This window comes from Microcaecilia unicolor, chromosome 2 (assembly GCF_901765095.1).
Source record: "Microcaecilia unicolor chromosome 2, aMicUni1.1, whole genome shotgun sequence".
Classification (NCBI taxonomy): Eukaryota; Metazoa; Chordata; class Amphibia; order Gymnophiona; family Siphonopidae; genus Microcaecilia; species Microcaecilia unicolor.
The window spans coordinates 477,205,366-477,221,932 of record NC_044032.1 but is presented as its reverse complement, the minus strand read 5'-3'; the positions used below and the strand labels follow the sequence as shown (position 1 = coordinate 477,221,932).

General features: G+C 40.4%; 1 protein-coding gene across 1 annotated transcript in view; it reads left to right on the top strand.

Annotated features, from left to right (window-relative positions):
• KDM3A (lysine demethylase 3A) overlaps positions 1-15,009 on the top strand; it is a 334,933-nt gene extending 319,924 nt beyond the window's left edge. The window contains 3 exon segments of the mRNA XM_030191048.1: positions 9,110-9,286; positions 9,753-9,887; positions 14,241-15,009. Of these exon segments, the coding sequence (XP_030046908.1) occupies positions 9,110-9,286; positions 9,753-9,887; positions 14,241-14,267 (339 nt within the window). The 3' untranslated portion in view covers positions 14,268-15,009.
• Positions 15,010-16,567: the final 1,558 nt, after the last annotated feature.

Genomic DNA, 16,567 nt, shown 5'->3' with positions numbered 1-16,567 from the left:
AGGATTGTGGCCCCAATACCTCTAGAAACCACCAGGGAAATAACTTGCAGGTGGGAGACTTGTCCAGAGGCAAGCAGGACCCAGCAGGTGGGCGGAGGGTATGCCAGTGTAGACGCATGTGCACAGGTGCAGGCAGGCCTGGACAGTGCTGGGTAGGACCCTCCATGTGGCCACAGGGTTAATCCCAGGTGGGTGTTAGGAGTAGCAACTCAGGTGTTATGTGACAGACTTCTTTTTGTGGCAGTGGTGGGATTGTCAGGCTGTGTGCATGGGGGGAGAGGGTCACCATTCACTGAATGGTTGAGGTTTTTTATTTTTATCTGCATCCTCCAGACACAGAGCATAGTGAACGAGTGCAACAGCAACAGGGTCCCCTTCCCCATTTGAATTTTTTTTAGGTAGTGTTAGAAGATTGCTGTGTGCTGATGGCTAGCAGCAGCCATTCCTGACCTAACACAAGAGCCAACTGGATGACCTTGGCAAGGAGGAGCTGCAGGACATGCCAATTCGGAATTCCACTGCTGCAGCTACCTCCACAACTCCAGCTTCCATCCTTCACATACAAAAAGATCCATCATTTACAGCCAAGCTACAAGATACCACCGTATCTGCTCTGACCCAGGGGACAGAGACAGACACCTTAAAGCCTGACTGCATCCTTCAAACAGAAAGGCTACAACCCCAAAATAATCTCCAAGAATATTGCCTCCTCCCTCAAAACACCCAGGGAGAATCTGCTACAGTACAAGGAGAAAAAATCCACAGACAGAATCCCCCTTGTAGTGACATACAATCCAGAGCTGGAAAAACTGAGGAAAATCATAAGAGATCTACATCCTATACTCCAGGAGGATGAATTACTGAAAGAGATATTCCCATCCCCACCAGTACTGGCCTTCCGACAGCCACCCAACTTAAAACACAAGCTAATCAGAAGTAAACTTCCATCACAGACTGAAAAGGAACAGAAGGGCACACTTCCCTGTAATTTATCCAGTTGCAAACTATGCCAAAATATTTCACAGGACCCCACAGTCATCCACAAAGGAAAGATATTCAACATAAAGGAATCTTTCACTTGCTCATCTTCCAATGTGGTATATATCATTCAGTGTAAAAAATGTAATGAAGGATGCTATATTGGAGAAACAGGCCAGATGCTTAAGACAAGATTCAATTTACATAGACATCACATGAACAATACTGGTGCCAGTAGGGTTCCCACCCCTGTTGGTCAACATTTTACAAGACCAGGACACTGTACCAGTGACTTCACAGTGAGAATCCTGAAAGGTAACTTTAAAACCATACAAGAACGTAAGACCTTTGAAGTCAGAATGATTGAATATTTTAACACCCAACAGAAAGGACTTAACAAGGATTTGGGGTTCCTAGCCCATTATAAACCATAAAGCTGTATTTCTCTGTTGATCACCCCACCCCTCACCTATCCACACCCATCCTGTTAGAATATCAATGATATGCTTTGATGTCCCCATGCATACCTCCTACCCACCCCCATCCTCCCACCCTGTCAGACTGTCATAGTAATGCTTGAATGTTTTCACTTATATACACTGTCGGCTAGCACATTTGCTTATTTCCGATCTGACGAAGAAGGGCAACCTTCGAAAGCTAATCAAGAAATGTATTAAGTTATGTCCAATAAAAAAGGTATTATCTTATTTTCTTTTCCATGTTTTATTTTGTTTGATTTCTATTGATAACACCGCTGGAGGGAGACCAGATTCCCTGTGGGCAGAGGCCCATGAACTAGCAGGGCTGGATGCCTCACCAACTGACATCCAGCATATCTATATGGATTAGTGACAGCAGCGAGAGGTGGAGCAATGGTGACGAGAGGAATGGGAAGACCAACTGTGGTATGAAGATCGTGAATTCCAGCTGGAAATGGCTCATATCCAAGGCTCCTGCCCATCCTGTGTGCCAAAGCCAGAGGCAGGATCTACAACCCAGATTGGGCCCAACTTGTTTGCACAGTTTTATGATTTTCAAAGTGACATTGATGGATATCTAACTGCCTTTGGGATAATTTGCTGCCTCAATGAGATTCCCAAGAAAGACTAGGTGCACAGTTTGGAAGGAGAGTTCACTGGTAGAGAACTTGAGGTATTCCAAGGACTGTCCATGGACTGCCCATGGAGACATGCTCCCAGTTTGAGGAGGGATAGGAGGCAATGTACTATTGTGGATTAAAAACTGGTTGAAGGATAGGAAACAGAGAGTGGGGTTAAATGGGCAGTATTCACAATGGAGAAGGGTAGTTAGTGGGGTTCAGTCATTCAAAGTCGTTAACTCGCGGCAGGATTGTGAAAAATTACAGAAGGACCTTACGAGACTGGGAGACTGGGCGGCTAAATGGCAGATAACGTTTAATGTGAGCAAGTGCAAGGTGATGCATGTGGGAAAAAAGAACCCGAATTATAGCTACGTCATGCAAGGTTCCGCGTTAGGAGTTACGGACCAAGAAAGGGATCTGGGTGTTGTCGTCGTCGATAATACACTGAAACCTTCTGCTCAGTGTGCTGCTGCGGCTAGGAAAGCAAATAGAATGTTGGGTATTAGGAAAGGTATGGAAAACAGGTGTGAGGCTGTTATAATGCCGTTGTATCGCTCCATGGTGCGACCGCACCTTGAGTACTGTGTTCAATTCTGGTCGCTGCATCTCAAGAAAGATATAGTAGAACTGGAAAAGGTGCAGCGAAGGGCGACTAAAATGATAGCGGGGATGGGACGACTTCCCTATGAAGAAAGACTAAGGAGGCTAGGGCTATTCAGCTTGGAGAAGAGACGACTGAGGGGGAGACATGATAGAGGTATATAAAATATTGAGTGGAACAGGTGGATGTGAAGCATCTGTTTACGCTTTCCAAAAATACTAGGACTAGGGGGCATGCGATGAAACTACAGTGTAATAAATTTAAAACAAATCAGAGAGAATTTTTCTTCACCCAACGCATAATTAAACTCTGCAATTCGTTGCTGGAGAATGTGGTGAAGGCGGTCAGCTTAGCAGAGTTTAAAAAGGGGTTAGACGGTTTCCTAAAGGACAAGTCCGTAAACCACTACTAAATGGACTTGGGAAAAATCCACACTTCCAGGAAAAACATGTATAGAATGTTTGTACCTTTGGGAAGCTTGCCAGATGCCCTTGGCCTGGATTGGCCGCTGTCGTTTACAGGATGCTGGGCTCGATGGACCTTTGGTCTTTTCCCAGTGTGGCATTACTTATGTACTTAGGTGCACAAAGTTTGTAGAACAGTTATGCCATTACCTCCGAGACCTACTGACTGAAGTTTTGGACTTTGTAAGGGGGGGGCAGATGATACTTGCAACGAGTTTGTGCATTCACTCTGCAGCCCCTCAGTACCTCTCCACTCTTATCTCTTTCTTCACTCCTCCCTGAGAACTCTATTCACTGGATAAATCTCTCTTATCTGCACCCTTCTGCTCCACTGCTAACTCCAGACTCCGTTCCTTTTATCTTGCTGCACCATATGCCTGGAATAGATTTCCTGAGCCGGTACATCAAGCTCCATTTCTGGCCGTCTTCAAATCTAGGCTAAAAGCCCACGTTTTTGATTCTGCTTTTAACTCCTAACCCATACTCACTTGTTCAGTACCCATGTTTTATCATTCCCACATTAGTAATTTCCTTATCCCTTATTTGTCCTGTTTGTCCTAATTAGATTGTAAGCTCTTTCGAGCAGGGACTTTCTCTTCATGTCCAGTATACAGTGCTGCGTACATCTAGTAGTGCTATAGAAATGATTAGTAGTCATATTAGTAGTAGTAGGAACTGTGGAACTGTGATGCGTGCCAGAGGGTAGGTGTGACAGAACAGTGTGTTTTTAAAACTGCCTTTTTTCCTGAAGTGTATTTCTCTAGTTTGGCCAGCAGGTGGTGTATGTTTATACTTTAAAGCTGCTGCAGAACAAAGGCTGTTTTCTTCGTTTAAGCCTTTTGGAAAGGCAGTTTGCAGTATACTTTCAAACTTCTTGTTCTGGGCTCTGATTAGCCCAGGAACTCAATTTCATTTGGAGTGTACTGGCTTTTGCCCCAGTCTTAGCCAGGAAGAAAAGAGAGTAGGATCTCTTTGCTGAGGCTCTGTGAACAGTTATATATCCTGATCTTCCCAGGTACTTTTTATAAAGTAAACAAATGTTTAGTAGTGTTTTAATTGATCCATATTTCAGTTACCTGTTGTTCTGCTGATTGCACTTTTTATGGCAATAAACACTATTAGTTTGTTGCCTCTGCCTGTCTGGACTGATAAATATTCTTGCTGGTTTGTGTGTTGTCTGTGAGTGCTTTCTGGGAACTGTGGGACCACTGGGAGTGTGGCTCCAGTAACCTAGAAATCACTGGGAATAATTTAAGAGTGGAAGACTCGCCCAGAAGCGGTTGTGACCCAGTCAGGAGGAGGGTGCTATTGTAGAACACATGCAGCAGGTGCAGGCGGTCCTGAACTGTGCTGGGGATAGACCCTCTAAGTGGCTGCAGGGTAGCTAGGGGGCGGGTTCCTCACCATTCTATGGTGATTAGATCTGTTCTCAAGCTCCTTGGTGCCCTTGGGAGGGAGGCTTAGATATTGGATTCTTTTGGAAAAAGACTATTTATTTCAAACTGCTATTCTTGTCCTGCATAGCATTTTACATATGTTCTTTATGGGCATGTACTTGAGGAACAATTGTGTGCAGTGTTGCGGAGTTCAAAAACTCTTCTGATTAAGAGCAGAAGATTGAAGAACTCTGCTCACTAGTAATCAAAGGGAAGACGAGTGGAAAATATATGGTCCATTTGACCTATGATTCTTTTGTTACATTGTCAAGAGTTTCTGCTGTGGGTATTGGCCCACAAATTCATCTGGCTGAGAACTTCAGACCTAATAGGATGTACTAGAAAAACATGTCCTCCTTGCCGACTGGCTTTTTGAGAACAAATTACAATTGAACCCTACTAAATTTGTTGCAGTGTTATTTTCTATACAGTCATCTTCTGTTTCTTTTCCTTCTTTCACTATCAAAGGTATTCCTCTCCAAACAGGGGTAATATGATACAGACGTTCAAATATTTGAAAGGTATTAATCTGCAAACAAACCTTTTCTGGAGATGGGAAGGTGATAGAACTAGAGGACATGAGGTTGAAGGGGGACAGACTTGGGAGTAATGTCAGGAAATATTTTTTCACGGAAAGGGTGGTAGATACATGGAATGCCCTCCCGTGGGAGGTGGTTGAGATGAAAATGGTAATGGAATTCAAACATGCGTGGGATAAACACAAAGGAATCCTGTTTAGAAGGAATGGATCAATGGAATCTTAGCGGAGATTGGGTGGTGACACCAGTGTTTGGAAAGTAAAACCAGTGCAGGGAGGACTTCTACGGTCTGTGCCCTGAAAGTGACTGAATAGCTATGGATGGGCTGGAGTGTAAATTTTAAGGGACTTTGATGTTAGCTTCAGGACTTTTAGTACAGGAACAGTGCTGGGAAGACTTTTACGTTCTGTGCCCTTAGAAAGGCAGGGACAAATCAAACTTGGGGGTATACATAAACTCATTTTACATGTTATGTAATACTTTATATCTCATTGGGCAGACTGAATGGACCATTCAGGTCTTTATCTGATGTCATTTACTATGTTACTATACAGTTCCTCTACCAAAGTGCTTGGTGTTACTCTAAATCAGGGGTGGGCAGCCTTAGTCCTCAAGGGCCACAACCCAATTGAATTTTCAGGATTTCCCCAGTGAATATGCATGAGATCTATTTGCATACTCTGCCTCCATTGTATGCAGATAGATCTTGTGCATATTCATTGGGGAAACCTTGAAAACCCAACTGGGTTGAGGACCGAGATTGCACACACCTACTCTAGACAATACTCTGTCCTTCCATAATCGCATCTCCATGATGGTTCAGACAGATGTGCTCCATGTGCTCCTTTTCAGAATCCTCTTCATTACGTATTCTTACTTGCTGGTCTCCTTAACTCCCAAATAAACAGACTCCAACTGATTCAGAACGCTACTGTTAAACTTATCTACAATTAAAAAAAAAAAAAAAAAAAGCATGCTACTCTACTTATTGCTGAACACTGCTCCCAGTGTCCTACAGGGTCTCCTATAAACTTCTCATTCTTTACCATCAGATCCAGTCTTCAAGCTGGCTGTCCTTTCTAACCATCCTCCTCAATCCCTACATGACTAATATGACTCTTCATTTATTTCAGCAATGTCGTCTATCCATTCCCTCCTACTTGGACACTAATAGGACCTCATGTTTGTGTGGTAACACTGACCCTTTAAAATAGTCTTCCTCTCTACTTTGGGCTTGAAAATTCTTTCATTAAATTCAAATCAGTTTTAAAAGTTTACTACTTCTCTCTTGCTTTTTCCAACTATAATCCAGGATTAACTTTTTGTTTCCCCCTCTTTCATCCTATTCAACTGTTTCCTCAACAATGCGATTGACTAGAGAATATTGTATATGAACCCCTCCTCTTATATTTTCCTTTCCACTTTTACTGATTATGATTTTCTATTTTCCCTCCCTGAAGTTCTTTCTTGTGTACATCTGTGTTTTTATTTTATTACTCTTGTTTTCATGTCTTAGTCTACCCTTCCCTCATTTTAATTACTTTGTAAACCTCTTAGATTTTCAGGATATTTGCAGTATATCAAATAACCCAAACCTGTTTCAGGGGGTCAAGCAGATTCATCCTCCAGCCTGTCTTCTCCCCATGGGACCTCAGTTTTGTTTTGAGGGCACTCACCAAACCTCCTTTTAACCTATTACAGAGGGTTTCTGTGTGGGGCTTTTTCCTAAAGGGTTGGGGTTTTTTTTGTGGCGTTCAATATGCAGAATTTGTGGAGGCTCTTTGGATCCATTCTTACATTTCAAAGAGGACTTAGTTTCCATTTGTTTATTTCCTTTCTACCAAAAGTAGTTTCCTCCTTCCATTTGCATGTCTTTTTCCCAGCATTTAAAGTGAAGAGGGTTCCAGAAAACTTCTTCATTAGTTGGCTGTTTTCAGTGCCCTCCTCTGTTACCTGGAGGTCACCAATGAGTTCCAAAATTCGGATCATCTCTTTGTCCTCTTCGGTGACCCTTGCGGGGTCAGGTAGCTGCTAAGTCAACTATTACTCATTGGCTTAAAGCTACTATTGAGTTTACTTATATTTCTAATGTCAAAGTGGGTGAAAGCCAGGGTGATCTCTGCAGGGTAGTGACATGATTGGCACTACACTTATTTGTGAGTGAAAATGATACCGGTAAACTTACTGTAATTCAAGGTAACCTTATGAGAGTGTAGCCAGTAGGCAATTGAGTCAGGTTTTTTTTGTTGAGTGAATGGATAGAGGAGCTGTTAGATGGATTTATGGGTGTTAGGATTTGAATATTTTCTGTATATGCAAAGACATTAAATCCAAGAGATTCTGCAAAGAACAGGAGAGGCGTAAGAAAAATATTGAATAGCATTGAGGCTAGGACCGAGCTTTGGGGGACATCACAAGGGGAGGGGAAGGTAAGGGAGGTGAAGCCTTGAAATTGGACCTAATTCAGTCTATTGGCTAGAAATGAGCACAGCCATGCTAATGCTGCACCTTGGATACCTATGGTAGAGAGGTGTTCAAGAAGAAGGGAGTGGTTTATGGTGTCATATGCCATGGAGAGATCTAGGGAGATGAGTTAAGACTGGCTGCTTATTATCATAGTGTTTGTAAATTCAAGTTAGAAGACCAAGGAGGGCATATACTTTCAGCTATAGTGTCCAATTGTTTTGAGATTTAATGAAGGAACTTCATGTCAGCTCTTATGGAATCTTTCCGTACCATCAGACCTCCATTTGAGCCCATGGGAGCTACCTCTCTCAAGCATTTCACCTGAAAGGTGCCTTTCCTTTTAGCCAAAGTAACTGCTGCTAGAATCAGTGAACTTTAAAGCATTGGTCACCTTTGGCCCATACACTTTTCATCATAAAGTTTTATGTAATCATCTGATTGTAATTATTCCTTTCCATGTGACTGAAGAAATAGTGATTCTTACATTTTACCCTAAATCGCACAATTACCAGTGCAAGATGTTCCTCCACACTGGATACTGTCACTTACTAGCTATGTTGAACTGAATCCATCATATACTAGCTATGTTGAACTGAATCCATCATAATCTACAAAATTGTGTTTTCTACCCCAACAAACTTGACATTCCATTGACTAAGGGGATCTTAGCCAGTTGGCTAGCATTTTGTTTTCAACCCTGTTATGAACAAATTAGCAAGTAAAGTTAAACTTAATGAAATCAGAGCCACTGCAGCTACCATAGCTCTTTTAAAAACTGCTTCACTGGGCAGTATATTTAGCTTACATGGTTCTCACTTCATGCTTTGACATCTCACTGAGATTGGACTAGTCTTCAGTCTGAGATAGTGTTTTGTCATGCTCTGCTGTCCAGCATGTGTCCAATATAAGCAACTTGCATTATCTGTGAATGTGGCTACTCAGACAATGGAAAAATTACCTATACTAAGTAGCTCTCAGCTTTGGAGTTATCCACTTTTGTGTGCTTGAATAACCTACCTGCTGATTTAAAAATCAAGATTTCTCACCTATAAGTGTTTCCTGCAGACAGCAGACATTTATTTCATTGTATTTATTTAAAATATTTCTAAACTGCAGAATCCCATAGTTATTGGCGGTATACAAAGAAACATACAAAATAAAACAAATAAGAATTTCAATAATAAACATAAAATATAACTGAAAACTAAACAACTGGTCTAGCACACAGTCCCTCCCATCGTCCCAAGAGTTGCACTTGAGCTATGGAACTGACCGAGGAGACAGTTGCAGAGAGAAGGGCTGCATATGCTTGGACCTTTGTAGTTAATTCTAAGCTTTGGGAGAACTGTTCCATCCTGATGCTGTTAGATGGCATCACCTACATATGTCTGACCAATCCTGCTGTAGAAAATAGTTCTTGCCAGGTGAGAGAGATTGCTGTCTGATAAAATTATATTTTATAAACACACTAGCAACAAGTATGTGTTGTGCACGCATAGATGGTCACATTACATATATTTTAGGTATCAGAAGAGCAAGGTCAGGAGAACCCTGTGGATCATGACCCCATTCATGACCAGAGCTGGTACATGGATAGAGCTCTGCGTAAACGTCTCTATCAAGAGCATGGAGTTCAAGGATGGGCCATTGTACAGTTCTTAGGGGATGCAGTCTTCATTCCAGCAGGGGCACCACATCAGGTAAGCAATGAGTCATTCTGCTAATTTTTATTTTTTACCTAATATCCTGGTAATATTTATCATATAAGCATATTGTTCTGCATGCTGAATGATTGAGGAACTACTTTTGACTTCTTTTGATATCTGGTAGATGTGCTTAAATGTCTTTGGAGGTCTTTTACTAAGCCATGGTAGTATGTTTAGCTCGTGGTAGAAATCAGCTGTCTTTAACGCCGAGATGCCCATTATATTCCTGTGAATGTCTTGGCGTTTACTGCCAGCTGATTTCTACCATAAGCTAAAAACCCTACCGCGGCTTAGTAAAAGACCCCCTTTATCACTGCAGATAAGTTTGGTAGAAGTATTTTTAGCATAAACGATAGTCTGTTATTGAGAACACAGCATGGATTATTGTGGTAATTTGTTATTAGCACTGCTGCTGTATTACAGTTCATACATTTTAATAATATACATTTATCTTCCTCAGGTTCATAATTTATACAGCTGTATTAAAGTGGCCGAAGATTTTGTGTCTCCAGAGCATGTCAGACACTGTTTCTGGCTTACTCAGGAATTCCGATACCTTTCACATACACATACAAATCATGAGGATAAACTTCAGGTAATTTAAAAGAATCTAGCAATAAATAAAAAAATCTAGCTATTTTCATCAGCTGAATAAACAGTAGATAAGCCTATAATTTGTGGAATCATGCTTCATATTTTTTGTGTACTAATATTGTAGTTTAGAAATCTGGAAGTTAAAACCTTGCTTAGGATTTCATAACTATTTGGAAATTCTTGGTAGTTAGAAGATTGGTGTGATAGAAAAAAGGGAGCATAGAGATGATGTCTTCTGGCTCTCAGGACAGGGCAGCACCCTCCCATAGCTCCAAAGTGTCTCTGAAGTTTATTGGGCGGGAACTCCCACATTGGTGCACCCACCCTTCCTGACTCAGTCTTTTATCCTTCTTTCTTCATGACATGTAGCAAACCTGAAAAGGGAGGGTGTAAAGATGAAAATGCCACCACTCAACCCAAAGGTGCCAGCAGGTACAGCAATTCTAAATGCTAAAACCATGTTTCACTCAGTGGACTGCTCGGCAGTACCAGTGGATTGTGATGCAGCAAGGCAGAAATCCCTGATGCACAGGCTGATGGAAGACATAAAGGGACAACCATAGTGGCTCAATCACCAACTAGAAAGGTTGGCATCAAAGGGAAAAAAACCGCACAAGGAGGTTGTGTGGTGTGCTGGTGCTTTGCAAGCAAAAGAAGTCTTCCTTAACTCTTCCTACATGCAACATGTAGCCTGGCACTGCTGTCCCTGCCAGTGCTCACTCCCATTTCCATTGACCCCCACAATTCAGCAAGCACCAGGGTCCACCTTCAGCAGCTGTAGACTCCAAATGTGATTCCAACTTCTTGGAGCCCACTGCATGGTAAATGAGAGGAAACCCATCCAATTCCTATGGGGTTCCTCTCATTTACTGCGCAGGAATCACTAGCTCAGCTTTGTAAAAGAGGTCCTTAAAGAGCATATTGTGGGCCTCGCCTCTACCTTCCATGCCTGCCTCCAACTAGAGACATGACATTAGCCTCACCATAAATGTTTAGGGTCACTAGAAAACTATAGAACACTTTTCTTATGAAAATTTTTACCCTATTTGATTTCTCCCTTCTCTTCTATAATGAAAGGTTTATTTTGTTTTTCAGTACTGGAATAATGTCATTCCACTACATCATAGCGGGTGAAATGAATCAGCCAGAAATGAATGCAACACCAGCACAAATAGGCTTCTGAGTTAAAACAAAAAAAAAAAACTCTAAAAGGTGTTTCTGAGCATATGCAGGTCTTCATGCATTGCTGCTATTTTATATGTCCCTTTGTCATCCGTTTTATTGCCTGAATTATGCTTTTATGCTTGCTGTCTGGTGTGTTTGCCACTTGAGGCTTTGTTTTGCTCTCTGCTCAAGCACCTGAGTGTTGCTTCTCCCTCACCATATTATCTTTTATTTTGAGACAGGCAGAAGATGTGATCTTGATTTAGAGCTTTTTTATTTTTATCAAAGAGCAGATCAGTGTCACCAAGAGGCAGGTGAATGAGGAGGCCCAGTCTAAAAATTCAACTTCAGTGTCTCCTTCATCCTCTTCAACACAGACAAGGGAGGTTAAGGAAAAATTCACATGGAAACCATATATTTGAAATGGAATGAGACACTGTATATACGTTCCCATTAATAAGAGAAAAGAGATTCAGAATCTACCTCTAGAAGAAGGGACTTTGGAAATGAATGCTCTTCAAGAAATAAGGTGCAGAAGAAATTGATGTTGCATCAGTGCAAACACGTTTCTTCAAATAAAGAAGAAGCCTACAACTCCATAGAATCTTGGTGCCTAAGATCATTGGTACTTTCCCCAGCAGTACAATATCTAGCTCCAGCACCAAAGAATGCCATCAATGCTTGATATTTTTGCTCTGCTCTTGGTCCTAGAGGCTGCTGATTCCTCTACTTGTCTTAGACTACGTGATTGACTATTAATGTAGATTAGATGATTGATAGCTTCAGGATATGTTTTGAGCAATTTGTGAAGAATGGTGTATCTATTTTTAGAGATGTTATAGGCTTAGTCCCCATCGAGGCATTTACAAGGAAACCTCTCCAGAAAGAAGAACGTCACTTTCAACAAAGGATTTACCTTCTGTGTTGGAGTATCTGGAGGGGGGTTCTTTCAACATATGGAATAAGAGTATCCCACGTAGTTTTCAGGGTGCATTTCTGGGTGCAGGCACCAGTGAAGGAGGTGCACTTTTATATGCAGACTCCGAAGGGAATGATTCCAGATGAGCCCGAATCTCCCCCCCCCCCCCCCCCCCCCCCCCCCCAATGCTGGGGAGTAAGACCTGACACTATTCTGTTTTAGAGACCTATTCCTTAAGCCCTTTTATTAGCACTTTTCATTAAAAAAAAATATACCTGCTGAGTTCAAGATGACATCATAAGCAGATGTCTTGAAGTGATCTCTGAGGAAGGCTTCAGTATCACTGCAGCTTAGCACCTATCCCTGACGTTTATGATAGGGAAACAGAAGGAAAGAACCAGGTCTTACCCTTCAGAGCCTGGATCGACCCAGCTTTGAAACGCAAACACTTTTTGAAGCCTTTGGACTCGCACAACTAGCTGGATCAGAATATGTTTCAGCAAGTCCAGAATTTTCAGGCAGCAGCATTGAGGGGGGCATCCATTAAGCTACTTGCTGTATTTTGGGATTGTGTTTTTTCCTAGCTACTAAATGCTTCCTTTGCGTCATTAGACTCCTGTGAACTGAAGTCGTTTTCTGATAAAGCCATCCATTAAGCTACTTGTTGTATTTTGGGATTGTGTTCTTTCCTAGCTACTAAATGCTTCCTTTGCGCCGTCAGACTCCTGTGAACTGAAGTAGTTGACCTAAGTGGTCTGTCTTTTGATGGCTTTCAATTTGACATTCAGTGAGGTCCAGACCTTAGTGACTGATCAACCCTAATACAGAATTTTTCAAAAGTACAGTGGTTCTCTGTATACATCAGAAAAGCTTTAGTCTTCTATTGAAATGAATTGAGTCTTGTAGAAATCCTCCCACCTTGGTTTCTTTTGATCCCAATAAGTCTGGGATTGCCATTGTCAAACAAACTCTAGTAGACTGCATCTCCTTCATTTATGCCCAAGCTGGTCTGAGCTTAAGAGTGTCATGTTGAGCTTACATGAGAGTCATGGCAGTGTCAGTAGAACATTTGAGGTCATTATGTTATGTAGATAGTGACAACATGAATTTTGGTTCACACATTCATAGCTCATTGTCTTTCAGAAAGGAATTCCCAATGAGACAGTAAGTTTTGCCAGCCCTGGGGGATTGGCAAGATTCTTTTTGTGTAATTCCCAGTTGCCTTTTGGTTTCCCCCTTGTTATGTTTAAGGCACTATGCAGTTAGGAAGTCTCATTTGTGAGGACATTCCTACTTGCCCTTAGAGAAACCCAACTTGTATGTAAGTGGGTGTTCTCTCTGAACAGCAAGATGGAAGTTCTCACCTAACCTTGCCATCTCTTTGGCTTTGTATTTCTCTTTAAGCTACAAAAACCACCAAAAAACCCAGAGGCTGCCCCTTTGGCTACAAATTAAGCTGAAAGCAGTTAGATGTTAAAAGCAAGGTGAAAGCTTTCCTGTGCAAGTTCTTTCAGACAATCTCGCTCATTTGAAAGGATTTCCATTCTACAGTCCACGTAGAATGCCTGCTTTACAGGTAAGTAACTTGGGTTTTCATTAGTGGTTTTTGAAAGGCTGAAATTCAAAGCTATTTGGAGCACATAAGGTAAGCATTATTTTTAGTCATCAGCGACCAGCTTCAAATTTAATTTTATGGATATATTAACTTTTAACATTATCTGATAATGGCAGTGTAATTGAGACTTCTACATCTCAGGATAAATACACCAGTTTGTTTAGTTCTGCAACATATGTTTTTATGTTTTAAAATGTGATAGAAAAGTACATTCTTCTGGATGCAGAAGAAGAGAAGAGTAAAGATTGATGATGAATATAGGAAGAGAGTTGAGTTAGAGTTTAGATATAGTGAAAGCTTGTTTTCTGACAATTGCCTTGGCTGCAAAATTCCCAGCCTTAAGTAAGAAAGTCTTTGCTGTTGTGCAGCAGTAATGTACTCTGACTTTGTTGCCGAATCATACCTTGCTGGTACCTAAACTGAAGGTTGCTTGCTAGGCTGGCTTAAAAAGAATTGATAAAAGCCCATTAGTTGTCAGTGAGAATTTATGTTGCCTTTGCCCAGTTAATGTAGGTCATGATTGATTTACAAAGCCAGAAGGAGACTTCTGGACAAAAAATATCTGAAGCATCATTAAAATATAATGCCACTTTAAATTGTTACACTGGACTCTAACAATTCACTTTATAATGAAGATGTTTTATATTCCCTCACAGGTGAGAATGTTATTTACCATGCTGTGAAAGATGCAGTTGGAATATTGAGGGCTAATGAAGCAAGCCTTGGCAACCATAAGACTCTTTGAAATGCACTAAGAAAAACTGACTAATCCTATTGGCAGCTGTTTTTCACATCTCTATCACAAACCTAACTGGATTTGAAATATTAGGAATGTTACCTCAGCTTTTTCACCACAGTGCAGGAGGATTATGGTAGTTTATCATGTAATTATCTTTTTGAAGAGATTACAAATGCCAGGTATGAATGTATGGTAATAGGGTTTTAAAAAAAACATTACTCCATCCTCTGTAATGAGTTCTTACCAAAATGCTCAATGGACTGTATAAGAAATACCTCTAAAGGAATTTTGGAGAAATATGTATAGTGGCAACCTTTCTGCATACAGCCTTTTTTTTTTTTTTTGAAAGTACACTATACATCTAAGAACTTATGAAACGTGGTACTTGGATTTTGTTTATTTTTATGTTTTTGGGGTGGGGGAGGGACACTGGTGTACAATGTTATAGAAGACACGGATTTAATGCAGAATGCACTTCTTGATAAATGTAAATAGTAGGTTCTTACCGTTGTATATTGAGTTAAAACTAGTGTAAAATTGCAGTAAAATGCAGTTTAGCTACGGTATATTGAAAAGCATTGTATTAGTAGCTGTAGTGAAATACTTGTTAATTTAACACTAGAATTTCTTAAATGTTAAAATGGAGAAAATTTTTGTTACTTCTACAGTTATTAAAAATCAGTTTGATTCTATTATGTCTTGAAGATGTGTTATATAAAAAAACAAGCAAAAACCAAATTTCACACAGGTGTGGAAATCCTTAATTTGTGACTCTTGTATAGTAGGTTTTATTGCTGTTTGTAAGAGTACTAATGAAGTTCATTTGGATAAGCAGATCATTTCACTGTTGTAGTATTTTGCATATGTCTTCTATTCTACTTTTTCCATTTCTAATCTATGTACTTTTTTATGATGGCTGTATGCATTTAAAGAGGAAATCTGTTCTTAGTTTATTAATCTGCATGTTGCAAGTTGATAGTCTCTCAGGTTTGTTTGTCCCATAATGAGTGAGTTTAAATCTCCTAAGTCTTAAGTCCTTTTCTTATCTCCCCCCTCAAACAATACTGTTGAGGAACTGGAGAGGTGGTAATTCTACTGATTTTGTACTCTGTTGAGGACGTTCCACGTGGGCATTCTATACTGTGTGATGGTCAGAATCCTGTAAATTTTAACCAGACTTGGATGCTTTGGGACACGTGAGATAAAGCAGTAAGTCCTGTGTACCTGCAAAGGAGACATCCTATTATGGATAATGTCATGGAATATATTTCAACAGAAAAGAGGCTCTAGAACAGGGGTTCTCAAACTGTGAGTCTTGCATAACAAAAAAAAAAATAAACACAACAAACCTTTGCTTCCTTTTCACGGGCAGCTTCTTGCTCTGCATTGCATTCAGCCCTTGATTGCCTTTGTCTGTGACCAGGGCTGCAAAACACCCTGCAATGTTATTGGACATCAATCCCCATGACCCCTCTGCTGTTCACTGTAAAACAGAGGTATTCAATGTCAGTCCTTGAGGGCCGCAAACCAGGCAGATTTTTAAGATTTCTGCAGTGAATATGCATGAAATCTATTTGCATTCACTGCCTCCATTGTATGCAAATAGATCTCATGCATATTCATAGATATCTTCTCAATAGTAACCACCACTCTATTTATATATTTTTCAATTTTTATTATCCCACTCATGATATATTATGTATATTTAACAATTTCTCATCACCATGTCCATATTTCCTTCAACAGTCACACTAAATCCAATCATACCACACTTCATTCATACTTCTCATTCAACATGTATAATCTTATGCAGTATCTATGATACCAAATCGTGCACGATAGACAGAGATAAAATCCAACACCTTGTGTTTGTCTCTCTAAACAATTACAACAGGTAAGGTATTTCAGTATTTGAATTCTCTAATTTCCACAAATGATGCTATGCCACTGTTGTAGTGTGTACTCCAATGCTGTTCTTCTGTTATACATGGGCTTTTGGCTCATGTCCATGTGATCTCATTTTAATCCACAGTTCTTAATCAATAATCCAAAATATCTTTCGAATCTGCAGCTCCACCCAGCTGTCGTGGATAACAAGAGGTTCTTTGGATGCATTTAAACAAAAAAAAAAAAAAAAGGAGAAAATTTTCTTTATATTAAAAATTCTCTGGGATAGCCATGTATAGATCAAATCCTGACTCATAAGAATCTTAAATTCGTAGTTTGAATTTTGAAAGAGAAAAA